This window comes from Acipenser ruthenus, chromosome 33 (assembly GCF_902713425.1).
Source record: "Acipenser ruthenus chromosome 33, fAciRut3.2 maternal haplotype, whole genome shotgun sequence".
NCBI lineage: Eukaryota > Metazoa > Chordata > Actinopteri > Acipenseriformes > Acipenseridae > Acipenser > Acipenser ruthenus.
The window spans coordinates 13,644,624-13,669,794 of NC_081221.1; the positions used below are offsets into that span (position 1 = coordinate 13,644,624).

The window sequence follows — 25,171 nt, forward strand, 5'->3', positions numbered from 1 at the left end:
ACTGCTGCTGTACCCTTGAGCAAGGTACTTTACCTAGATTGCTCCAGTAAAAACCCAACTCTATAAATAGGTAATTGTATGTAAAAATAATGTGATATCTTGTAACAATTGTAAGTCGCCCTGGATAAGGGCGTCAGCTAAGAAATAAATAATAATAATAATAATAATAATAATAATAATAATAATAATAATAATAATAATGCACCATCATAGGTGCCTGCAAACAGGTGAAACTGTTTTCAACCAGTTCAGAACTCTATAGGAGTCTAAACGCGGTTTTGATTTCATACCATGATCGCTCACTGGTGTTGAAACACGAATATAAAAGTTTATTTACGCTGTGCAGGGGGGGCACCGCAGTATGAATGCGCAACAATCAAGACGTGAAACTTGATGTCCGAGCCGTTTCTCTGTGAAGATACGAAGCCACGGCTGCTTTACTGTTGTGAAACCCAGAGGCGCACAAAACGGAGAAGTATGCTGGGGAAGTCGAGGAGGGGAGGAGGGGGGAGTTGTAGCGAGCCAATCGCAGGCAGCATCCTGCTTATCAAAAAGCGTCTTCCAGCGCCCGACAGAAAGAGAAGACAGACGCACAGGAAGCCGGTACTGCTGCAGAGAAAAAGAGGAAAAAAACAAAACTAAACTAAGCCCACACCTTGACAACAAGCGCTATTCTCGGTGTTTGTTTCTCAGCGATAAGAAGCATGGTGAGTGGTTTTTCATGCTCGCGGTGAACAAGACAGAATCGTGCAAGAACCGCTCTCTCCTTTGTCATGAGGGGGCGGATGGTACGGTTCATCGCCAGGGCGCATTCTTTGCACGGAGCTTTTGAGAAGAGTACAGAACGGTACACATTGAGAGCGGGTGCTTTCTGTTTTTTTAAGCCTTTTTAAACGAAGGTGTTAAAAAAAATGCACGACCAATGAATAAAAAAAAGAGGAGATTTGTGTTTTGTAATGCGATTTTAAATATATATATATATATATATATATATATATATATATATATATATATATATATATATATATATATATATATGTATATAACACTAAAACGGGGGAGGGTTGTTTAGTTGTGCACACATATCCAGAATTTGCAGCTGGGGGTGGTAGGCTGTAATATTCCTGCAAAACCGTGCAGTTAGCCGGGCGGGGTAGTGCTTTTGGTTGTCTCTTATGGTTCTGGGTTGATCAATATTTCAAACCCCACTGAGCTGGTGCTACCGCGGGCACAGCTTCAGGACCCGCCTGACGTGAACACTTTACATTTTCCACAGGTCCGTCAAAGAGGCCGTTTTCAACCACGGCGCTGTACTGTAATAGATGCTGCAACAAATAGGACTGACTTCCTCAGAGAATTTTCTTCTTAATTATTATTATTATTTGTATAACAGATAACATTACCACCCACCCCAAAGCCTATTGTACGAGTTAATCAAATCAATTAACCATTGGCTGAAAAACGTCTTGCACAGGTCCTGTGGTTGACCCCAGTGATTCAGGCAGGCAGTGATATCAGAGCTCAGATCTGTGTTCTGCTGCATGTTTAAGGAATGCCTTCATCTGAAATGATTTGTGTGGGTCCAATGGGTGGGATCGCTTCAGCATGGAAGGTCATATTTAACAGAGCAGTGCCGTGGGGACCCCCCTGTTTGACCCCACTAGTGTCCATGGTTCTCGTCAGATAACGAGTGAGGTTTGAGGCGAGTGAGTGGCTGGTGTGGCACTGAATGGGAGACAGAGAGTGAGGGTGGACGGGCTTGCCGTTAAGCTGTGGAGGGTTTCTGCTGTTTTATAACGCTGTGTTGAGGGTGATCTGGAATGCAATTTACTGTTGATTTTAATTTGACTGGCTGTTCAAAACCCACCTCTCTCTCTCGCTCTGTCTCACACACCCATGTTTTATAGCTGGGTGTCTGCCTGGCTGATCCCTAGTGAAGCTGCAGGTTCAGAGGTCCCTGAAGGGGTCAGATTAAGGTTCTGGGCTGTCTGGATCTTTGTGAGTATTCTTGATGCAGCAGGCTCTGTTGAAAGAGTTCTTGCAGTTTATCCTTTGGCGGTACAGTTCTTGTTTTTGGAGCCCAGGGTCCGTGGGTTTGCTGCAGAGCTGCAAACTATGATCGTCTATCTTCTTTGGACCTCTGAGTGCTCCCACGAGGTTTGATTATCAGCACTCTGTGTTTGCAGTAGCCAGATTTGATGTGTGTTTCCTGGATGAATATTACTGCTGGAGGGCAAATACTAAAGGTTGTTTTTTTGTTGAGCAAAGTCAAATGGGTGAGCTGTGGAGCTGCATCAACAATCTTGTTTACTCAGGAGTTCAGATTGCAGCAATTCAGTAGAATAGAACCCCAGTCTGTTTTTAAATATAACATTAATGATTAACTGGAAGTCACTTCTGAAAGGCTGAGCACTGAGCTTTGTGATGTGTGACTGTTGTCTGGTTTAGTGAGAGTGTCTGCTCTTTAATATGCTATCGTGGTGCCCACAGTAGTTGAGTGGGTTCTTGGCTGTTTTAAAGAGGCTGGGTTTGGCTGATTCACTGTTCTATTGTATGTTGCATTACATTGCTGTGTAAGGTGTCGTGCTCATGTGACCGTCGTGGAGGGGGATTCCGAGTGTCTAGTCATGTGACTGCCTGCAGAGTCCAAAGGAGTTTTGTTTTATTTTTGTGGTCAGACACACGGTAGTTCCTTGTGTGGATGTTCCGCTGATGAGCTGACAGGAAAGCCCCTGGAGCAGAGGGCAGGATGGTGGCGTGTTGGATTGCGAGCTGTCTGGTTTTTTTAACTAACTCAGGATCACGTGTTCACCGCTCGGTCAGGCGCGCAGCGGATTGGACAGACCCATGACAGGGACGCCGATGCACAACACAAGATTGCATCTAAATTCTGTGGAGCTCCGAATCCCTTCATCGTTGAGCTCGTGCAATTAGCCTCCCTGAATCTGAAGTTTGTAAACCTAAAATGTGTCTGAGGCTGGGGGGTGATGAAGATGTTCGGCTCGGTGCAGAGCTGCAGGCTGGGTAACTTTTCATAAGACTAATACTCCACAGCAGTGATAACACTGTCATTCAACACTGTGACTCATCTTCAGTGCTGGAGCCCAGTCTGAGTATTTAACCCAAGCAAAGGGATTTAGAACACCAGCCGGGCGTGTTTTGGGTGGAAACTTGTACCCCTTCAGGCAGGTTCTCTGCCGGCCGTTGTGTGGGACCCTGTGGGTCTCTGGATGGTTTCTTCCTCCCCCCCCCCCCCCTTGATGTCAACTCAGCCCAGTGCAGATGCATTTAGCAAGACTGGAACGAATTCGCAGGAGCCACAGCACAGAGGAGCCCGTTTGTGTGCTGCTGTACCTGCTGCATATCCCTCCTCTCCTGTCTCTCCCTTTCAGAGGCACACCCAGAGCAGGGTGCTGCACACTGGCTACTCTCTGAGTCTGTGTCCTGGGCCTTGTTTTCCAGGACACCTCCAGTGCTGCTGTTCAGTGCGTTTCTGAGATGATTCGGGGTGGATGGGAGGCTTGGCACGCCCGCTGCCTTTCTGTTTTGAAGCGTATTGAACCCCCTTCGTTAGGTACTTAAGAACAACAATAAAGAAACTGAAGCTTTGTTTCTTACTGCGGGAAGCTGTACCAGTACCAGTGTCTGGCTCTTTTAGATATGAAGCCTCTGAATTGGTGGTAGGACTGCCTTTACAAGATGCTAACAGAACTTGTCATTATCTCTCTCACACACACACACATACTCACACACACACACCCCTACACACGCACACACAAACCCACACCCACATCCCTACACACACACGCGCACACACCCCAGCGCACACACATACTCACTCACACGCGCACTCCCACACCCCCGCACACCCACACACACACCCACACCCACACACACACACACACTCACACACCCACACACACAGAGCTGCCTGTTGGAGGACCCGAGAGGAGGCCCTTCTGTACAATTCACTATCGGAGCCGTCTTCAGCGTCTGCTTTTATGCTTTTGTGACTTAAAATCAGAATGCGCATTTTGTTGTTTTATATACTACCTCGCTATTGGCTAAAAAGGGACCAACAAAATATTGCCTTAAGGCATTGCTGCTGTGCCCTGTAGGGGTTGTATAGTGTGGCCGGACAAGAGCTGGGTATTCACGGTGTGTGTGTGATCATTTTGTAGTTCGTGAGAGAGGTGTCATGGCCGTAGGCCTTAAAAAAACAACATCCCCCAGAGTGCTTTGGGTACACAGCTGGCTCTAATGAAATGAGGGACACCTGCATGTGATTAAGCAGGCAGGGATAAAGGATCAGTCACAAATGTTTGTTGTGAAGGCTGAGACCAGTGTGGTCGAAAAGGGGTCTGGGGGTCCTCGGCTCACCGCGCACCTGCGACCCCTGTGGTCTGGCCGGGCGCCTGCGGGCTTGCCTGTAAGCTGCCCAGAGCTGCGTTGTCCTCTGATGCTGTAGCTCTGGGTGGCTACACGGTGAGTCCGCAGTGTGAAAATATGCAGTCGGCTGACGGCACACGCTTCAGAGGACAGCGTGTGTTCGTCTTCGCCCTCCCGAGTCAGCGCGGGGGTGGTAGCGGTGAACTGAGCCTAAAAATAATTGGCAATTTTACTAAAAAAAACCACAAAAAAATAAAGAAAAACACAAGTATTAAATAGAAGAGATTCTCTCAATCGCTTGGAAATAAAACTGCAAGTTCCTCATAAAGTAACAAACATCACGCTGTGGGTCTAAAGTCTTCCTTCCTGTACTTCCTTCCTGAAATACACGGTTTTGTATCGAAGATATTTTCCACTAGTATGTGATAAAGCAACTGCTAGAGTATTTCATCGAAGACATTCACGTGAAAGTAATGATTTCAACTCTGTATCCTGGCTCGCCTTTCCTTTTTAGGTAACCTTAATAAGCATTAACCCTGTAACACTGGCGTGCTTTCCCGATGTGTAGTCGGCATTTTTTTTTTTTTTTGGTATAGAACGTGTCGGGGTTCACTTCGGGTGGATCAGGGCTTTCATTTTAGTTACTTTTTAAATTATTTTGAATGTTATTTTATGTTATGTTACTGATTTGTGTGATTTAGGATAATCAAGGATACCTTTAGTTGTGAAACTAAACTTGGGTCCCCTGGGCTGTGTGTAACTGCATGACGGGTAGCTCCGTGGTCTCCCCTGCCTGTGTGCAGAGTGTGTTGGGTCTTGCTTGGTGTTCCCTGGCTGTGTGCAGAGTGTGTTGGGTCTTGCTTGGTTTCCCCTGGCTGTGTGCAGAGTGTGTTGGGTCTTGCTTGGTGTCCCCTGGCTGTGTGCAGAGTGTGTTGGGTCTTGCTTGGTGTCCCCTGGCTGTGTGCAGTGTGTGTTGGGTCTTGCTTGGGTCCCCTGCCTGTGTGCAGAGTGTGTTGGGTCTTGCTTGGTGTTCCCTGGCTGTGTGCAGAGTGTGTTGGAGCTTGCTTGGTTTCCCCTGGCTGTGTGCAGAGTGTGTTGGGTCTTGCTTGGTGTTCCCTGGCTGTGTGCAGAGTGTGTTGGAGCTTGCTTGGTGTTCCCTGCCTGTGTGCAGAGTGTGTTGGAGCTTGCTTGGTGTTCCCTGCCTGTGTGCAGAGTGTGTTGGAGCTTGCTTGGTTTCCCCTGCCTGTGTGCAGAGTGTGTCGGGTCTTGCTTGGTGTCCCTGTAAAGTTGCAGCAGATTGATAAGTTGCTCTTCCTGTGGCGTTGTGGGAACCACAGAGGAAGTCTGATCTCTTATCTCAACTGTCAGCCCGGAAGAGACTTCGCTGAGGGATGCACTTATAAGGCAAGGAGCATCGTTGAGGTTTTGTTGTGTAAACTGAAATGTTTGAGAACGCTTTGCAACAAGGTCACGCTGTCTCTTATTACTCAACGCCGTGGCGTGACTCTTTAGAAAAGATTCCGCTTCTGCCTTCTTTCTTTCTGTAGCTCTTTTTATATTGCTGCACAATAAAGATTACAAACCGTTCTGTGCAATTGTAATAAGTGTGTGTGTGTGTGTGTGTGTGTGTGTGTGTGTGTTTTCCTCCCACACCTTGTTTTCAGTTGCAAAGTGAAAATTTCTGTGGAAGAGTCTGTAATCAGTTTGCAGAATCCAGGCTGTTCTGTGCTGGTAATGATACCCCTGTTTGAAACGCACAGGTGCATCTGTTCTGAACCACGGCGTACAGCACCACACTAACACGGCTCTCCCTGTTTGCATAAACCAGCCCCTTTGCAAGTTTATTTCATTATTTGATTTTTATTCAATTTGCATCAAATTGTTTTGAATGTCTTCTGCTCGCCGGAAAGACACCACAGCTGAACTGTCGTGTGGACGATGACGTCATCGGCTCATATCTGCAGGTCCGCGGTGTTCATCGTGGTGGTGGCAGAATGGCAGCGCATCTGAGGCATGTGTTTCCGCGTCTACCCCAGCAGAGAGACGGGCTCCCTGCAGGGAAAAGGCCTTGGAACACGGCGACAACCGAGAAAAACCATCTCTCTCCGGCATAGAGTCCAGTCCCCCTGGGACCCCAGTTCAGTACACTCAGAAAGCAGTTTACTGTTTAGAAATCCAGCTGCTGCCCATTCAGAGGTCGTGATGGACAGTTTTTTCAAAGATTAACAATAATATTGTATTTGTAAACTTGACAGCTTTTGATAACCTAGACTGTACTGTGCATGCACTTTATTTTTGAACTTGCTTACACTCAAAGTTTTTAAAATAATTTAAAATAACTGCCTACACAAAGACGACTTCTATAAATCTCGCCACACTCTCATCACCCAAAACCACAGGGCTTCAGGAAGCCACTGAAGTGATTTGAATGTTTGTAACTCGACACTACCAGTTAAAACAAACAGGAGCTCGTGGGGTGACTTCACAAACAGGATGTGGAACCTGAGCCAGGTTATGAGAGAGGAATGCTGTGCACTGCTCCACCAGCAGGGGGCAGTCAACACATCAACCCAAACATTGTTTCCATTGGCGTTGTGGGTGTCGAGACAGTGCAGCCTCGTTCTCGCTCTGTAGCGAGAGCTTTCAGGTAACAGCGTGCAGGTCAGAGGTCAGAGCTCAAAGCAGCGCTGGTGTGGATCTCATGCTCTAGTGAGAGCGTGCAGGTCAGAGGTCAGAGCTCAGAGGAGCGCTGGTGTGGATCTCCTGCTCTAGTGAGAGCGTGCAGGTCAGAGGTCAGCAGCGCTGGTGTGGATCTCATGCTCTAGTGAGAGACGTGCAGGTCAGAGCTCAGAGCAGCGCTGGTGTGGATCTCATGCTCTAGTGAGAGCGTGCAGGTCAGAGCTCAGAGCAGCGCTGGTGTGGATCTCATGCTCTAGTGAGAGCGTGCAGGTCAGAGCTCAGAGCAGCGCTGGTGTGGATCTCATGCTCTAGTGAGAGCGTGCAGGTCAGAGCTCAGAGCAGTGCTGGTGTGGATCTCATGCTCTAGTGAGAGCGTGCAGGTCAGAGCTCAGAGCAGTGCTGGTGTGGATCTCATGCTCGTCGAGACAGTGCAGCCTCGTTCTCGCTCTGTAGCGAGAGCTTTCGGGTAACAGCGTGCAGGTCAGAGGTCAGAGCTCAAAGCAGCGCTGTTGTGGATCTCATGCTCTAGTGAGAGCGTGCAGGTCAGAGGTCAGAGCTCAGAGGAGCGCTGGTGTGGATCTCCTGCTCTAGTGAGAGCGTGCAGGTCAGAGGTCAGCAGCGCTGGTGTGGATCTCATGCTCTAGTGAGAGACGTGCAGGTCAGAGCTCAGAGCAGCGCTGGTGTGGATCTCATGCTCTAGTGAGCGTGCAGGTCAGAGCTCAGAGCAGCGCTGGTGTGGATCTCATGCTCTAGTGAGAGCGTGCAGGTCAGAGCTCAGAGCAGCGCTGGTGTGGATCTCATGCTCTAGTGAGAGCGTGCAGGTCAGAGCTCAGAGCAGTGCTGGTGTGGATCTCATGCTCGTCGAGACAGTGCAGCCTCGTTCTCGCTCTGTAGCGAGAGCTTTCAGGTAACAGCGTGCAGGTCAGAGGTCAGAGCTCAAAGCAGCGCTGGTGTGGATCTCATGCTCTAGTGAGAGCGTGCAGGTCAGAGGTCAGAGCTCAGAGGAGCGCTGGTGTGGATCTCCTGCTCTAGTGAGAGCGTGCAGGTCAGAGGTCAGCAGCGCTGGTGTGGATCTCATGCTCTAGTGAGAGACGTGCAGGTCAGAGCTCAGAGCAGCGCTGGTGTGGATCTCATGCTCTAGTGAGAGCGTGCAGGTCAGAGCTCAGAGCAGCGCTGGTGTGGATCTCATGCTCTAGTGAGAGCGTGCAGGTCAGAGCTCAGAGCAGCGCTGGTGTGGATCTCATGCTCTAGTGAGAGCGTGCAGGTCAGAGCTCAGAGCAGTGCTGGTGTGGATCTCATGCTCTAGTGAGAGCGTGCAGGTCAGAGCTCAGAGCAGTGCTGGTGTGGATCTCATGCTCGTCGAGACAGTGCAGCCTCGTTCTCGCTCTGTAGCGAGAGCTTTCAGGTAACAGCGTGCAGGTCAGAGGTCAGAGCTCAAAGCAGCGCTGGTGTGGATCTCATGCTCTAGTGAGAGCGTGCAGGTCAGAGGTCAGAGCTCAGAGGAGCGCTGGTGTGGATCTCCTGCTCTAGTGAGAGCGTGCAGGTCAGAGGTCAGCAGCGCTGGTGTGGATCTCATGCTCTAGTGAGAGACGTGCAGGTCAGAGCTCAGAGCAGCGCTGGTGTGGATCTCATGCTCTAGTGAGCGTGCAGGTCAGAGCTCAGAGCAGCGCTGGTGTGGATCTCATGCTCTAGTGAGAGCGTGCAGGTCAGAGCTCAGAGCAGCGCTGGTGTGGATCTCATGCTCTAGTGAGAGCGTGCAGGTCAGAGCTCAGAGCAGTGCTGGTGTGGATCTCATGCTCGTCGAGACAGTGCAGCCTCGTTCTCGCTCTGTAGCGAGAGCTTTCAGGTAACAGCGTGCAGGTCAGAGGTCAGAGCTCAAAGCAGCGCTGGTGTGGATCTCATGCTCTAGTGAGAGCGTGCAGGTCAGAGGTCAGAGCTCAGAGGAGCGCTGGTGTGGATCTCCTGCTCTAGTGAGAGCGTGCAGGTCAGAGGTCAGCAGCGCTGGTGTGGATCTCATGCTCTAGTGAGAGACGTGCAGGTCAGAGCTCAGAGCAGCGCTGGTGTGGATCTCATGCTCTAGTGAGCGTGCAGGTCAGAGCTCAGAGCAGCGCTGGTGTGGATATCATGCTCTAGTGAGAGCGTGCAGGTCAGAGCTCAGAGCAGCGCTGGTGTGGATCTCATGCTCTAGTGAGAGCGTGCAGGTCAGAGCTCAGAGCAGTGCTGGTGTGGATCTCATGCTCTAGTGAGAGCGTGCAGGTCAGAGCTCAGAGCAGTGCTGGTGTGGATCTCATGCTCTAGTAAGAGCGTGCAGGTCAGAACTCAGAGCAGTGCTGGTGTGGATCTCATGCTCTAGTGAGAGCGTGCAGGTCAGAGCTCAGAGCAGCGCTGGTGTGGTTAACTGAACCTTCAATACACCCACAGTTATCTCTGTACAGGAACTTGTGGTGTGTTCAAGAACTGCAAGCAAGCTTCATGGTGGTCACCCTTCCAGGCAGCTGATCAGCAGAAACCAGCATTTACAGGAACCGGCAAATTCAGCAATAAGCGAGCTGGAGCAGTCAGCGTGCGAGCAATTGGGGTGACGCTTGATCTCGTACACTGACAGACTCAATAGAACTGAATAGATCACTTGAGGTAATGAATAGAAAACCAGAGCGATCAGACGTGCTCCACAGAGGCGTCGTCTCATTTCGAAGCTCGTCCGCCTCTGTGCACAGTGCTGGGGAGGAGTGCGACATCCTCATCTGTGAGGAAGTGCTGTCTTCAACCACTTCCTCCCCAGCACTGCTATTTAGCACTGAACCGTAACAGGGTGTCGCCGAACCTGTTCTGCACATCATCACCTGACATCCGCCCTGTCCAAGCTTTTCCACTCCGGTTACCAGGGCAGAAGCCTGACCGTGACCCACGTGCAGATCTGTCCCCGTCCTGCTGTTCGTTGTCATGGGCTGATTCGCTCGGGTTTCACCCTCTCCAGCTCCCAGGGATTCTGGTCCCAGGCCTCTACCTAGCAGGGCTGCCAGTTGTGCTGAAATTAACAGGACAGGCCCCCGGATCTCTCACCCCTTTTCTCGTTGTCTTTCCAGTGTTTGTGATGCTGGCTGTGAGTGAGACTGTGTTCAAAGAATGCTTCTGTTAACCTAACCCTCATCGTCTCTCTCCTTTGCAGGACAACAGCACAACCTCCAGCGAGACAGCAGTGCAGCGCTCCAAGGTACTCCTCTCTCTCGCTCTCGCTCTCTCTCACTCTCTTGCTCTCTCTCTCTCGCTCTCTCTCTCTCGCTCTCTCATTAATCCTGATGCAGGTGCATCAGTATTTGGTGAATGGACCTCTGAGCTAATCTATTTAATATGTGTTGGCACTCCCGCATATATGTCCTCACACCTGATTTCAATAAACTGTGACCGTGACTGGAGTGCGGTTCAACCCATTTTCAAACCTCTCTAAGTTTTGAATCCTCTGTGACGGTACAACCCTCCCTGCCCCCTCTGTCCCTCCCTCCCTCCCTCCCTCCTCCTTGCTGGCCCCCAGGGCTCTGTTGCTACGAGTGTGTAGTGCAGCAATGAACCCATGTGGCTGAGGGGAGTCTCGTGGCTGAGGGGAGTCTCGTGGCTGAGGGGAGTCTCGTGGCTGAGGGGAGTCAGGGGGCTGAGGGGAGTCTCGGGGCTGAGGGGAGTCTCGTTGGTGAGGGGAGTCAGGGCTGCTCGGTAGTGTTCGGACTGCTGCGAAATATTTCAGTAATGTGAATGTTCCATTAAAGGGAGTGATGGTGTGTGACTGAGCGTGAGTAATGGCTCTCGGTGGGTGTGTGTGAGTATCGACTCTCGGTGGGTGTGTGTGAGTATCGACTCTGTGTGTGTGTGTGTGTGAGTATTGATTCTGGGTGTGTGTGTGAGTATTGACTCTCTGTGTGTTTGCAGTCATTCAGCCTGAAGCCGCAGGCAAAGGAGCTCTGTGCCTCCTGTGAGAAGACTGTGTACCCCATGGAGCGCCTCGTCGCCGACAAGAACGTCTTCCACTCGTCCTGCTTCTGCTGCAAGCACTGCAACACCAAGCTGAGGTGAGTCCACTGCATCTCTCCACCCCCTCTCCACACTGCAACACCAAGCTGAGGTGAGTCCACTGCATGCTCTCCCAGTTCCACTGTTCAATCCCGGTGTCCAGCCCTCCTGCTCTCCCAGCTTGGTGTCCAGTCCTCTCTGTTCCTGTTGCTCTGCGGCTCACCCCTCCTGTTCTGTCTCCCTGCAGCCTGGGCAGCTATGCTGCGCTCCACGGGCAGTTCTACTGCAAACCGCACTTCCAGCAGCTCTTCAAGAGCAAAGGCAACTACGACGAGGGCTTCGGCCGCAAGCAGCACAAGGAGCTGTGGAGCGTGAAGGAGGCAGAGAGTGGCACCAAGACCGCCTGACCAGCCCCGCGGCTCCGAGACCTGCCCCTACAGCCACGCGCACGACGTCCTGCCAGAGCTCCTCCTCCTCCTCCTCCTTCTTTTAAAGCAAACTCTTTTTAAAAACCTTGTATCTTAACAGCATGCTCTCAGGAAAGTGCTGCCACAAACAAGCGTTCCCTGCATCCTCAAAGAAGGAAATTATGACCCAGAAAAGCACTCGCAGGAGGCTTTCTCTGCAAGCCCTTCCACAGAGGCACCGGAACAAGTCTGAATTGCATTGATAGGATCTTGTTAATTGAAATGTGTGCAGGTTTGCATTGATAGGATTTTGTTAATTGAATTGTGTGCAGGTTTGCATTGATAGGATCTTGTTAATTGAAATGTGTGCAGGTTTGCATTGATAGGATCTTGTTAATTGAATTGTGTGCAGGTTTTCCCTTGTTTTGCATGGTGCTCTTTTTCAGAGATGCCGTGCCCCTGTGATTTGAGGGTGCTCCTGGCTTCTACTTGGCCAGGTCTGGAAGGCACAGTCCCTCTCTCTAGCCAGCAGGGGGGAGACGGGGGGACTGGATTCAGACCCGGCTCAATGGGGATCTCCAGGCTTCATGACCGCTCCAGGGCATGCTGTCCTCGTCCGCCTGATGCCACTCCGAAAACAAGCCTGCCATCTGAGACTGGCACGATCTGCAAGCCTGGCTGCTCATTGGTCACAAGGCTTTTTAATGGGTTACTAACTGGACAGAACCTCGTTTTCAAAGTCAAGAACCACAGTCTTCTTGGTACCACGCCGTCTAACAGAACTGAAATTCAAACCAGAATCTCTCCAAGGCGTCGTGCACGATCCCAGCGTGGCTCAGTTTGTGGAATCTCAGGAGTCGGAATTCCGGATGCTTCACTGCTGGGTCTCTTTCTTTCTTTCTTTCTTTCTTTCTTTCTTTCTTTCTTTCTTTCTCCTCTCCCCTACCTCATGCGGACCAACCCAGGGTATCATGTTTGAGACTCCAAATCTCTTCAGCAGGGCTTCTGCCTTCAGTCACTGAATCTCAGTCTTTGTAAAGGAGAATGGCATTTGTTTTTTTATATGATCTGAAATTGGATTTTAGAGAATTGTTTTTAGTGTTTAATTGAGATGTTAAGGTATCTGCAGATATCTTTGCTTGCTTTTATAACTGGCTGCAGTCAGTGAGAGAATGCTTGTCACTTCAGGTACGTTTTTCATTTCAGCGTCTCTGTAGGTCTGTGGCGCTCGTCTCCAGAGAGGTATTAAACTGGGTTTCAAATGCTGGTTTGCTTCATAGTTTCTGAAAGAAAGCAAATCGAATGAACCCTTTTACTGCTGATGCATATTAGAAAACATTTTGAACCTTTTTAATGTCTTGTCTCTTTGTTAGTAAAATAAAATTCTATTGTTTTACTTGGGGCTTCGATTTCCATTTCTTTTCATTCCCATCCTTTCACCACACAAGGTTGTATTTTTCATAGGGTGTCATTGGGCACTGAAGGGGTTAAACTGTCCATTCACTTCCAGTCACTCTGTCATGAAACTGTAAGAAGCCAAGCCAATGCACTGGTCAGATCTGCTGATATGTGAATTAGCCTGTAAAGGATGAATGCACGGCCTCTCTTTCATTCTGTGGCGAGTGAATGACAGGGCAGCAGTGTGGAGTAGTGGTCAGGGCTCTGGACTCTTGACCAGAGGGTCTTGGGTTCAATCCCAGGTGGGGGACACTGCTGCTGTACCCTTGAGCAAGGTACTTTACTTAGATTGCTCCAGTAAAAACCCAACTGTATATAAATGGGTCATTGTATGTAAAAATAATGTGGTATCTTGTAACAATTGTAAGTCGCCCTGGATAAGGGACTCAGAATATATGGCCTGGACTCAGAAAGCCGAATCACAGCTAAAAACAAGACCCGTTTATCTGAAGGCACAGTATATCTAGATGTGTTTCAATACAGAGGAGGAGGCATTCGTTAGACCTGCAGGTTGATTGCGTCAAGCCTGTGGGTTTAAGTGGACTGCACAACCTCTGAGAGGAAGGGGCCCCGCAGAGATTTCGTTTCATTTGTTTTTATTTTGTCATGTTTTTCTTTTTTTTTGTAATATATTTTGAAGTAAGTTTCTTAGTTGTTGATCGGGTCATTGGTTGTTTTCTTGACTGAAGTAATTGAGAGGCAGGTGCTGTAGAGAGGGGATACAAGGTGCAGGCAATGTTAGGCTTTCTAGCATTGTGAGCATTAGTCTTAAGGAATGCAGCAGCTGCTATTCTACTGGCATTGAAGCAGGAAGATGTGTTAGGTTGTCAGACGTTTGTACTCCAAAGGTGACTGGCTGGCAACAGCAGGAAAGTGACCCAGAGCAGGGCTGTTTCAGAAACCCTGACAGCAAATCAACTGCAGTCTAAAGCGAAAAACGAACAAAGCCGAAGTGGGAAGTTCATGTTTTGGGTGCGGTAAACGCAGAACTCAGTTTGTTCTTGGTAACGGGGTTTTCAGCACCAAAGTAAAAAATTCACTGTTGGAAACGCGGTCACAGAGAACACATTTGTTTTGCTGGTTGGTTTACTAGAAATGTAAAGAGAAATCTCTTTTAGAAACGGTAGAGACATGCAGGGTACTGGGACGTGGTCCTGTCGCCATTGTTGTTATCTGGACTGTTCACTGTTAAATTGATTTTGTATAAACATGATTGATATCAGAGCAGTGGAGCCGAACCCACAGGGTCTGGCTTGTGTCAGTCTTTCAGATCTATTCCTTCTAATGTGGCTCATTTTAAATGTCTAGAACATTGGCATGTAGATCAGAGAAGTGGGAAGTGTGATGTTTCTTTCATACGAAAAGACCCCTCTGTTAGGGTGAGTTCTCTCTTTGATCTGCCAAAGAACCGTTTCCTTGAATTGGATCACTGTATAGCCCAAGAGCCTATATTGTATTATATTTTGTATTGTAAAGTATTTGAGAATCTCGGGAATCTTCCCATTAAGTTTTAATGTTTCTCCCCTCGCTTTGAATCGAAATCTTTCAGAAAGAGGACCGTCTATCAAGCTGTTTAGTTTAACAGATTCCACCCCAGGAACGCCAGGATGTTTTGTGGGATGTGCCGACTCAGTTATTCACTGCAGGCCTGCAAGATGTTTCGCTGCTCGAGCACAGCTGCTGTGCTGTGTTTGTTTGTTTGTAATGAACACCTGTTTGATAGCAGTGTGTGGTTAGGAATGGAATTCAGCAGTGGAGAGGGGTCTGTGTGGTGCACAGTGACCCCTATAGGTGGTCTCTGGCACTGCAGCTGTGTTTTTGGTGTATTCTGCATATGTGACCTGCAGGTGTACTCTAGCTGTCTGTTAAACTGCAGGTACAATGCAATTTCAGTGCAGTAAGACACTGCCTGTGTAGACCCTTGGACCGCAGCTGTTTTTCAGCGTGTCCTCTAGTGTTGTATAGAAAAACCATGGCCAGTTGAGGAGAGAGACGGACAGACAAGCGCGCTGCTGTAACTGCGAGAGGAGAAGCAGCAGGGAGTCACGGAGAGCTTCCTGTTTGTAGAATTTCTTTCCAAAGCGTCCCTGTTTGAACCCTCTCGTGCAGGACTGTACACTGCAACTGGTTTGCTAAGCCCCCTCGAACACTCGGCCAGTGGGCTTATCTGCATCGAAAAACAGATTATTTATTTTTCTTTCTCTGGTTTTAATTAAAAGTTTCCAGTGGAGCAGCTCCCAGTTTCCATTCACAAAATCCCACATTTTCTAAACAAGCGAAGGGGGCAGGACTGCATTGTGGGGCTGCTTGGCTTGCTGCGTGTTTTTATTTTTCTACAATCACATCCAGATTTCGATCATTTTGAGGCGGTGGGAGAGAAATGCAGAGGGTGTAATCTGCTGGGTGAATTGGAGGTTCTTTATTTTCCTGAAATGTTTTGTTGCACTGGAGTGGGTTTCTTATCTATCTATAGAAAGCTGTCAAAGCCGTGCTGGTCCTCCTGTGAGACACTGAAGACAGTCTGGACCGTGACCTGTGAGAGGGACAGTCTGCACCCCTTCTCGCCACGAGAACCAACTTGTTTTCTATCTGTGTCACTTCTTTGATATCTCTGGTGGAGCACAGCAGGAGAACCAGACCTTGAGATCTCCTACATCAGTTATTTAATTCAGCACACGGACAGAAGGCAGGTCACCTTTCCATCTGCACGATAAAACCAGTCTCTTCTCGTTCCCAGTATCAAACTGGGGCTGCCTGCCTCCGGCTCAAACATTCTGTCACGTCTCGTAGAGTTGTCATTAAATAAATGAATTAACCTACCGCTGACAGGATTTTAAACTCATGCTGTCGGATGAAATTGTGGCAATCACGTTAGATTTCAAATCGATTTTCAACTCTGCCCCAGTGTCCGATGGTGTCAATGCCTTTGTCACTGCCCTCCCCGCCAGCAGGGGTTGCTGCTGGGCACAAGGTAAAGCTGAGAGGCTCCGGGCTTACCTCTGCAGCACCAGCAAGGTAAAGCAGAGAGGCTCCGGGCTTACCTCTGCAGCACCAGCAAGGTCAAGCTGAGAGGCTCCGGGCTTACCTCTGCAGCACCAGCAAGGTAAAGCAGAGAGGCTCCGGGCTTACCTCTGCAGCTCCAGCAAGGTAAAGCAGAGAGGCTCCGGGCTTACCTCTGCAGCACCAGCAAGGTCAAGCTGAGAGGCTCCGGGCTTACCTCTGCAGCTCCAGCAAGGTAAAGCAGAGAGGCTCCGGGCTTACCTCTGCAGCTCCAGCAAGGTAAAGCAGAGAGGCTCCGGGCTTACCTCTGCAGCTCCAGCAAGGTAAAGCAGAGAGGCTCCGGGCTTACCTCTGCAGCTCCAGCAAGGTAAAGCAGAGAGGCTCCGGGCTTACCTCTGCAGCACCAGCAAGGTAAAGCTGAGAGGCTCCGGGCTTACCTCTGCAGCACCAGCAAGGTAAAGCAGAGAGGCTCCGGGCTTACCTCTGCAGCACCAGCAAGGTAAAGCTGAGAGGCTCCGGGCTTACCTCTGCAGCTCCAGCAAGGTAAAGCTGAGAGGCTCATTAGGACAGACCTGGTATGTGACTGAGGCAAATTTGGAGGGTAAAAGAGAAAGGAATAAAGTCATACAGGACTGTTTCATTCGAAATGCATAATCACAAACACCCCCAGTATCAATAGGTATATTGATCATTTTATTGTAAATACATTTGATACACTGGGCTGGCTTTGCACTGCAAGCCCCCTGTCGATATATATATATTTATATATTTATATACTGGTTCCTATTCTTCTGTTTAACCCAGGGTCCCACCCTGCCAGTGCTCATCAGTGACCATGAAACCACAGCAACAAACTCATCCCAATGCTTGATGCAGTGGAGGACACTCCCTGTGACTCTACACAGTTAAAGATGAACCAGCAGCCATTTACAGTCCTGTTAACAGCAGCTTGCCATGGAATTGCTTGTATGAGAGTAACATTTAACTTCCATCGCAAACTGAAAGACAGGCAGGCTGGTATTTGCATTGTATAGAATACCATACAGGATAATACCTGCTTTTTATTCAAATACTCCACAGACCAAACATGGCAATACAAAACTATCGAATTAAAATCTTCTACAGTGGTAACTGGGCAACAATGACTCTGCCCCGGGTCGGTTTACTGTGTTAACCTGTTGCTGTTCTGCCATGTTTGAACAGCTTTGTTAAAATAGCTCATTTTTATGGTGCAATGTTAAATAATTCAGTTAATATCCTTGTGTGGAGTTAACATGTATAATACTGTATAAATGCGAGAGATGTCAGAAGAGCTGAAACAAATCTACAGCACAGATTCCTACCCGGTGTTGTCAATAAAGGGTTAAATAACATCTTTTGATGCAAAAGATATCCCCCCCCCCAAAAAAAGATAATATCCCATGTGGACTAAGGAAGTTCGTGACCTGTCCTTTCGGGAAGGTCACTACATTACAGTATATAAAACATTTGAACTGTGTTGCTTTACTTCCTTTTTAAAGTAAAAGATTGGGCACTGAGACGGACCTACCCTGGGCTAAACAGAATCGTCAGGCTGGGAGAAATGCCAGGCTATCGCACCCTGTCAGATTCCACTGTAGAGCTGAGGCACACACTGCAGAATCCCTGTCTGGAGCGCCTCTCTCCACTATACTCGCCCCCTGAAGGGAGCGGTTCACAAGCCATGGGCTGCCATGACAACGAGGGCTTGCTTTTGTGGAGGAAGCAAGATCTTTTCTGATGAAGGTGCCAGCGATGGTTTTAAATCGCTGTTCTTTTCAAGCTCTCGTGCAGCTCGGCATATTTATTTACGAAACCCATCCTTGTAAAGCACCATAGGATTCATTTAGCGTGCTTTGTTGGTTTGAAGATACTGGCAGCATTTCATGAATAATGAGAAGCAGGTGTTCTTGTATAGCAGCTCTGCCTGCAGTTACTTGAATCCCAGATAAAGGTCCAAAGGGAGAGCTAGTCAGAGGAACGATATTCTGACAGATTAGTCTTAATGATGAGCTGGTCATTACTGTACCAGCAAGACTACATAACCGCAGGAATAGCCAATTTATGTGGAGACAGGCAGGTAACACTGCACATTAATGGGCTTACACACTGGTACGTTTAGATAGAAAACATGTCAAACGAAATGATCAGGTTCTACAGTTATGCTACAGTAAACCGTTATTCTGCGGCGTGATGAGATCTGACAGGAAGCAAGGCGATTGATCATTTCTCCCAGCTCTTCATTACAAATAAACCTTCTGCATAATCTCTGCAAAACCAGCTGCTTTTTCTGTTTTAAAGGCATCATTAGATTTCAAACAGTCTAGAGTCGGTATACATAAAAAAAAAAAATCATCAATTAATGATCTTGAGGATATAAATAAAGTAAAAAAGGCGTCACATTATATGAGAAGAATAGATCTAAAAGCTAAAAAAAACTACATTCATAAAAAGTGCATTTCTGACAAAATAAATGCTAGGATTTGGCATGTCTGAACCCCTGTGAGAGTCTTTCTTTCTCCCTGCTGCAGTAACAGATAGCATTTGGTAAAGTATAAAAATACTGGAGTGGATATTTAAAGCAATCATTATAATCCTCTCAGTAAGGACACTTTTCTTTGGTATGCTTCGGAAGCAGAATCCCTTTTTAAACCCCGAGGGCGCCGGGCACAGCACTGTGGCAGTAGAGCTGTGCGGCTCCAGTGAGGAAATACTCTTTGGTAAAGGCTTGAAGACTCTCCTGAGCTGCTGCACGGGAGGACGGTGAAGGCAGGAACAAGATCAGACGGATTGGCACATGTACAAATACTCCAGTGGATCCTGACCTCTGCAGATCTGTCATCAGCAACACAGTCTTTGGACAAGAAATTTGACAGCCTGCAGTCACCTCTTCTGGATTGCACTGGTAGTGCGAGCACTGAACTCTGTTTTTAGAGACACACACACACTTAGTTTCTTTGCAGCACCCCTGCTGGTGATGGATTGCTCCCTTCTCTCCACGGGATGAAGAAGCTGGTAACGCTGCAGCTCCGCGGTCCGCCCCCAGTCCATCTGCCTGGAGAGGGGGTGGGGGGCCAGCTCAGAACACGGTCTGAGAGATGGGGTGTCTCAGCAGCTCCTCTGCGGACGGCCGGTGCTTCGCCTCCACGAAGATGCGCTTCAGGAAGTCCCGGCAGTGGTCCGAGATGTGCGAGGGGAGCTGGGGGTTGGTTGGCTGGGTGGCGATCTTGAAAATGGCTGCCATGGCTTCAAACTCCGCCCACGGTGGCTTCTCCGTCAGCATCTCCACCACTGTGCAGCCCAGGCTCCTACCAGCAGAAACAACACAGGGTCAGAACAAGACACCAGGGACATCGCTTTCCAGCTTATTATTAGAACTGCATTTTCAAAATAGCATTTGAGGAAAAGGCCCATCATTTGTTGGAAAGGAACAAGGCAAAATCACTTTTGCCTTCTAGGGTAAATTAGAACACACAAAGAAATGGTTTATTTTAAGACATCAGGAATGATTTCATGGAAACTTTTTTTTTCCACCCCCGAGCACTAATAAACCAGCCAGTGTGCTGGATGGAGTGACACTGGGCTGGTGCCGCTGCAGAGTCCTGGCACGGCTCTCCTGCCTTCACTGTGCCAGGGCGCTCATGTCATCCATGCAGCACGTGCACTAGGACAATTACAACCCCAAAAACAGCTGCCGGGCAACAGATTCTGGCTTTCATCCAATCACCTCTCCTGATGGATCCTAGCCAATCAGATTGCATAGGGGGCTGAGCTGCAACTGGACGGAGGTCTTACCACACGTCAGCCTTCCTGCCGTAGCCCTCCCCGCTGATCACCTCCGGACTCATCCAGTAAGGGGTGCCGGTGACCGAGCGGATCCCCGTCCCAGACATGCAGATGGTCTGCAGGCGCTTGCTGGCGCCGAAATCCCCCAGCTTCACGTTCCCCGCAGAGTCACGCAGAATATTGGCTCCTTAAAAGAACCAAACAAACAAAGAAATCAATCAAACCGTCCTGCAGCTTTACAATATATATATATAAATATATTTTGTGTTTCTCTAGAATGTGTTCGACTCTGCTTTCTTGATGTTAGAGCCAGGATTCTTTCCTGCTCGAGGTTTTTAAATGCATTTTTATTTTTTTAACTCATATCAGCTCCAGCGATATTATCCCCCCCCCCCCCACCCTCTGCTTCTGGTGGCTCTTTGCTTGCATTTTATACATTCATTTGAACTGTGCAGATCTCTCAAAGACAATGCTTTAGATGAGAAGCTGCTAGAATGTTATATTAAAAATGTCAGTATATCCTGAATAATGTAAAAAACATTATGGATACAGCAGTGAGAGAGGGGGAGCTGACCCTGACATGCATTACAAGCATGACACCATGACCATCTGACTCCCTAGAACTTGTGCCAGAGAATAATCATGCTGATGCACATCACAGTAGGATTAGCAGGAGGTACTTGTCTGTGTATAAATGGCTCAATTATACCTAAGGCTTCTGGTTTTCAGGTTTCTATTCATTTCATATTTCGGTGCTTATTTTTAGCTATTTTCGAGTTTTATGTAATTTTTATTTTTTTTTTTCCGGGGCTTTCTCTTTTTATATCTGTTTTCGTGTGTAGGTATTTTTTTACATTTCGCCACAATTTGCAATTCTGTTTTAAATCCTCCGTATCTTAACTGTAATACAGCTTTAAATCCTGCTAACAACCCTGCATTGCTAATTGTAATCTCGTTTTAAATCTCGCTAGCAGAGTCTCCAATAAAAATGTGAGGCTGTGTGGTCCAGTGGTTAAAGAAAAGGTCCCTGGATCAAATCCCGGCTCACTCACTGACTCAATGTGTGTGACCCTGAGCAAGTCACTGAGCCTCCTTGTGCTCCGTCTTTCGGGTGAGACGCTGTTGTAAAAGACTCTGCAGCTGATGCACAGTTCACACAACCTAGTCTCTGTAAGTCGCTTTGGATAAAGACGTCTGCTAAATAAACAAATAATAATAAAAATAATCAAATGTGCTGTCACTCAGTAGTTGGGGCGGGTTTAAAGTATTCAGAACGAATCAATGATAGATACGAGTCTGGAAGGCGGGACATTGCCCAGCAGCACTGGGAAAGGTAGTTTTTTCATTTTTTTTTTTGTATTTGGGATGTTTTATCAGTTAAAACCGAAAAGCCCTAATTAAAACCCACATGCGATAAATAACATGAGCTAACAGACCCTGCAGAAACAATGAACCAGGTACCATGTCCCAGCCTCTAACAGATCTGCTGAGGATTCAGGATCACTGTGTGGTTTGGAAACGCTGCGGAGTGGAGATCCAGTTTCACAGCTGTCAGCCCTTCCACAATCCCTTCACTTGCACCCACGCAGTGTAACAGCAAAACAGAACACCCATTAGCAGCCGCTTCCTTCTATAATAATCAATAATCCGAAGGCTGAGACTTCAGAGTGCAGCATTAGCAATGAGCCTGAGCACAGGGCAGCACTGTGGAGAGGGGAGGGGAAGGGGGGAGAGGGGGAGGGGAGAGGGGAGAGGGGAAGGGGGGGGACGGGGGGAAAGGGTGAGGGTGAGGGGAAGGGGGGGAGAGAGGAGGGGGTGGGAGAGGAGAGGGGAGAGGGGAGAGGGGAGGGGGGGGGGGGGAGAGGGAGAGGGGGAGGGGGGGAGGGGGGGGGGGGATTCTCAAAGCTATTCATTCCAAGTCATCATTAGCACCATTAACACCCAATAAAGTCAGCGAGCCAGAGTGAAGCAATCCAGACACTGAGTAATTCAGGGTAAGCAGACGTTCAGTCGTGCGCCTCTCTCTGGCACAGACTGTGCTGAACTGTGAAGGGGACTGTGGTACAGAAGAAGTGACCACTGACACAGCAAGCAGCAGTACTGTAACTCCCAGCCTGAACGTAGCATCACTGGCCCTTTCCAAGCACCATCCTATCTCATAGCTTAGAAACCAGCTTTTCTCTCTTGCAAGCCTCAAACCACAAATGTTTGGATGCATGACTGTGTTTCCAACTCATTGCTATAAAAGCAGCTACAGGACTGTCATTAAAAGCTACTTCTGGAAGGAATGCCTGTGCCTGTACTTGCATAATCAGAGCCTTGGGTCTGAATAGCAGCCCCAGTATCTCCTGCACAGTTAAATGCCTCTCAGCAGGAATGCGTTGCAAGCCTGACGTGAACGCAGTCAGCAGTCGTGTCCCACACTGAAGCTCTTTACCCTGTGTGTGTCTGTGCTCGTGTCACAGAGGAAGTCAAGCCTTCCTCTGAGCCGGGCTGAGGGGCTGCCCAGGAGACGGGTGTTCCTGTTACATATTTATGACATTCTGTCTGGACTGTGGGCCTGCACTTTGACCCCGTCTTCCTCCCGCTCAGCCCTGTGCTCTCAGTTTAACCCTTCCGTGTCCATGTCGAAGCGCGCTAGCTACACCCGTTCATAAAAGCAGCTACACAAAACATGCGAGTGTTACGAGAAGCCCGAGGGCTCACCTTTGATATCTCGGTGCACAATCATGTTGCTGTGCAGGTAGGACATGCCCTCCAGGATCTGCCGTGTGTACTTCCGGGTCACGTTCTCCGTAAGCGCTCCGTATGCCTTCAGCTGATCCTTCACAGAGCCCTGCACACAGGAGAGCTTCAATCAGCATTAGCAGTAATGGCTCTGCGTTACACAACATTGGTTTACACAACACTGCCTGTTGCTCTACACAGCCTCAGTTCCCCAGTGTCTGAAACCGTAGCCATCATAAAACTGTATGTCATGCTTGTCACTGTGAAGCTCGTGCTCCTTTTCAGGACACTTCCACCAGCTCAGACCTCAAGGGCCATTTCCCCCATTTCCTAAACTGGTAAAGCATTTCGACATTTCCTTCCTGTGCAATGTGCTGAATCACTGGTTTAGTTTCAATTCGTCTTACCTAAAGTCTCCCTGTCTAACCAAACAGCTTTCAACACAATTGTTATTTTCAGTCTAGTAATAATAGTGACACACCCCAATGAAATGTGGAGTGCCTCGTTGATAAAACTAGCTAAACATTATTTATTTCTTAGCAGACGCCCTGATCCAGGGTGACTTACAATTGTTACAAGATATCACATTATACAGATATCACATTATTTTTTACATACAATCACCCATTTATACAGTTGGGTTTTTACTAGAGCAATCTAGGTAAAGTACCTTGCTCAAGGGTACAGCAGCAGTGTCCCCCACCTGGGATTGAACCCACGACCCTCCTGTCAAGAGTCCAGAGCCCTAACCACTACTCCACGGTGCCACGAGTTGTCTTTATGAAAACATTTCTAAAACTCTTCCTAACAAGTCTTTGCACACAGCGGCTAGACGGCTAGAATGGGATCAGAAAAGTTTTCCCTTGCTTTTGTAGCTCATGATGTAGCCATCATCGATCCAGCCTCCACTCTGAACAGACTGACTGTCACAAGCAGGGATTTCTCATGGAATGAAGTGCTTAATGTTGCACAACAGCAGCAGGTTCTCTGTGCTGCTGAGCTCTGGCAGCAGTATGAACAGAGGTTGATAGAGTTGAAGAAAGGAAACTATTTGGTGAGTGAGGTAGCAGGCTTGGCAGTACGCACCCCGGGCATGTACTCCATGAAGATGGTGAGCGTCTTATCCGCCTTGTCCCTCAGGCAGCCGTAGTACTGCACTATCCGCTCGTGATGAAGGTTCTTCAGTAACTGGATCTCACACTCCAGCGCACTCACCTCCTACCCAGCCAGGACACAAAGGAGGCCAACGTTACCAGGGAGGAACAGGCTGGGTCACAGCCAATCACATCTCACCCAATCACATCTTACCCAATTAATACCCTGCCCTACTCACTCACTGAGCCACACCCACTCACATCTCACCCAATCACATCTTACCCAATCAATACCCTGCCCTACTCACTCACTGAGCCACACCCAATCACATCTCACCCAATAACATCTCACCCAATCACATCTTACCCAATCAATACCCTGCCCTACTCACTCACTTAGCTACACCCAATCACATCTTACCCAATCAATACCCTGCCCTACTCACTCACTGAGCCACACCCAATCACATCTCAACCAATCACATCTCACCCAATCAATACCCTGCCCTACTCACTCACTGAGCCACACCCAATCACATCTCAACCAATCACATCTCACCCAATCAATACCCTGCCCTCCTCAGTCACTGAGCCACAGCACCCTGCTCCATACCCTACCCTGTACCACATACACAAACGTGGAACAACCCCCTCCACACTACTCACAGTGCTATCACGATTCTATTACAACCCCCTCCACACTACTCACAGTGCTATCACATTTCTATTACAACCCCCTCCACACTACTCACAGTGCTATCACATTTCTATTACAACCCCCTCCACACTACTCACAGTGCTATCACATTTCTATTACAACCCCCTCCACACTACTCACAGTGCTATCACATTTCTATTACAACCCCCTCCACACTACTCACAGTGCTATCACGTTTCTATTACAACCCCCTCCACACTACTCACAGTGCTATCACATTTCTATTACAACCCCCTCCACACTACTCACAGTGCTATCACGTTTCTATTACAACCCCCTCCACACTACTCACAGTGCTATCACATTTCTATTACAACCCCCTCCACACTACTCACAGTGCTATCACATTTCTATTACAACCCCCTCCACACTACTCACAGTGCTATCACGTTTCTATTACAACCCCCTCCACACTACTCACAGTGCTATCACATTTCTATTATTGTTTTTTAAAAGGCACAGATTCGTTCCCTTCTCAACACACACACGCACACACACACACACACACACATATTTAGTTCTTAAAAACCTGTTTTACAAAGTGGGGTTATCGAGTTACTATCTTTGTGGGGACATTTTCTCACACATTGATAGTAATAGCTGCACACACACACACACACACACACACACACTCACACTTTCCTATGCCAGGAAGTGACAGGATTCATTTTCTCAGTTGTAGACAGGAAACAGCTTTCAAGCTCCTCTAAACTCTGGCCAGAACATAAGTCTTTGTTGACATCACTGAGCAATCTGCAGCTCAGGTCAGGCTTGTCTCTGCAGCTTTATTTATATACACAATAAACACAAGAAAGCTAGCCACAAATGACACCATTTAAAAAAAAAAGGGTCATCGATTTACAAACTTGACCCTTCAATCTAGTCTTCAGAGT

At 48.3% G+C, this 25,171-nt stretch overlaps 2 protein-coding genes across 2 annotated transcripts in view; one reads left to right on the forward strand and one right to left on the reverse strand.

The window, feature by feature from the left end:
- Positions 1 to 512: 512 nt before the first annotated feature.
- Positions 513 to 12,873, forward strand: LOC117416409 (LIM domain-containing protein 2-like). The gene is made up of 4 exons (XM_034027451.3): positions 513 to 707; positions 10,238 to 10,282; positions 10,990 to 11,129; positions 11,318 to 12,873. The coding sequence occupies exons 1-4, from the start codon at positions 705 to 707 to the stop codon at positions 11,475 to 11,477; spliced, it is 348 nt and encodes a 115-aa protein (XP_033883342.1). The 5' UTR covers positions 513 to 704; the 3' UTR covers positions 11,478 to 12,873.
- A 3,736-nt stretch (positions 12,874 to 16,609) lies between these two features.
- Positions 16,610 to 25,171, reverse strand: part of LOC117416421 (mitogen-activated protein kinase kinase kinase 3) — a 33,675-nt gene continuing 25,113 nt past the window's right edge. Inside the window, exons 14-17 of the mRNA XM_034027469.3 lie at positions 23,553 to 23,684; positions 22,446 to 22,575; positions 19,749 to 19,926; positions 16,610 to 19,261 (exon numbers count right to left, since the gene is read on the reverse strand). Coding sequence (XP_033883360.1) covers positions 19,033 to 19,261; positions 19,749 to 19,926; positions 22,446 to 22,575; positions 23,553 to 23,684 — 669 coding nt within the window. The 3' untranslated portion in view covers positions 16,610 to 19,032. The remainder of the gene's footprint in view (positions 19,262 to 19,748; positions 19,927 to 22,445; positions 22,576 to 23,552; positions 23,685 to 25,171) is intronic.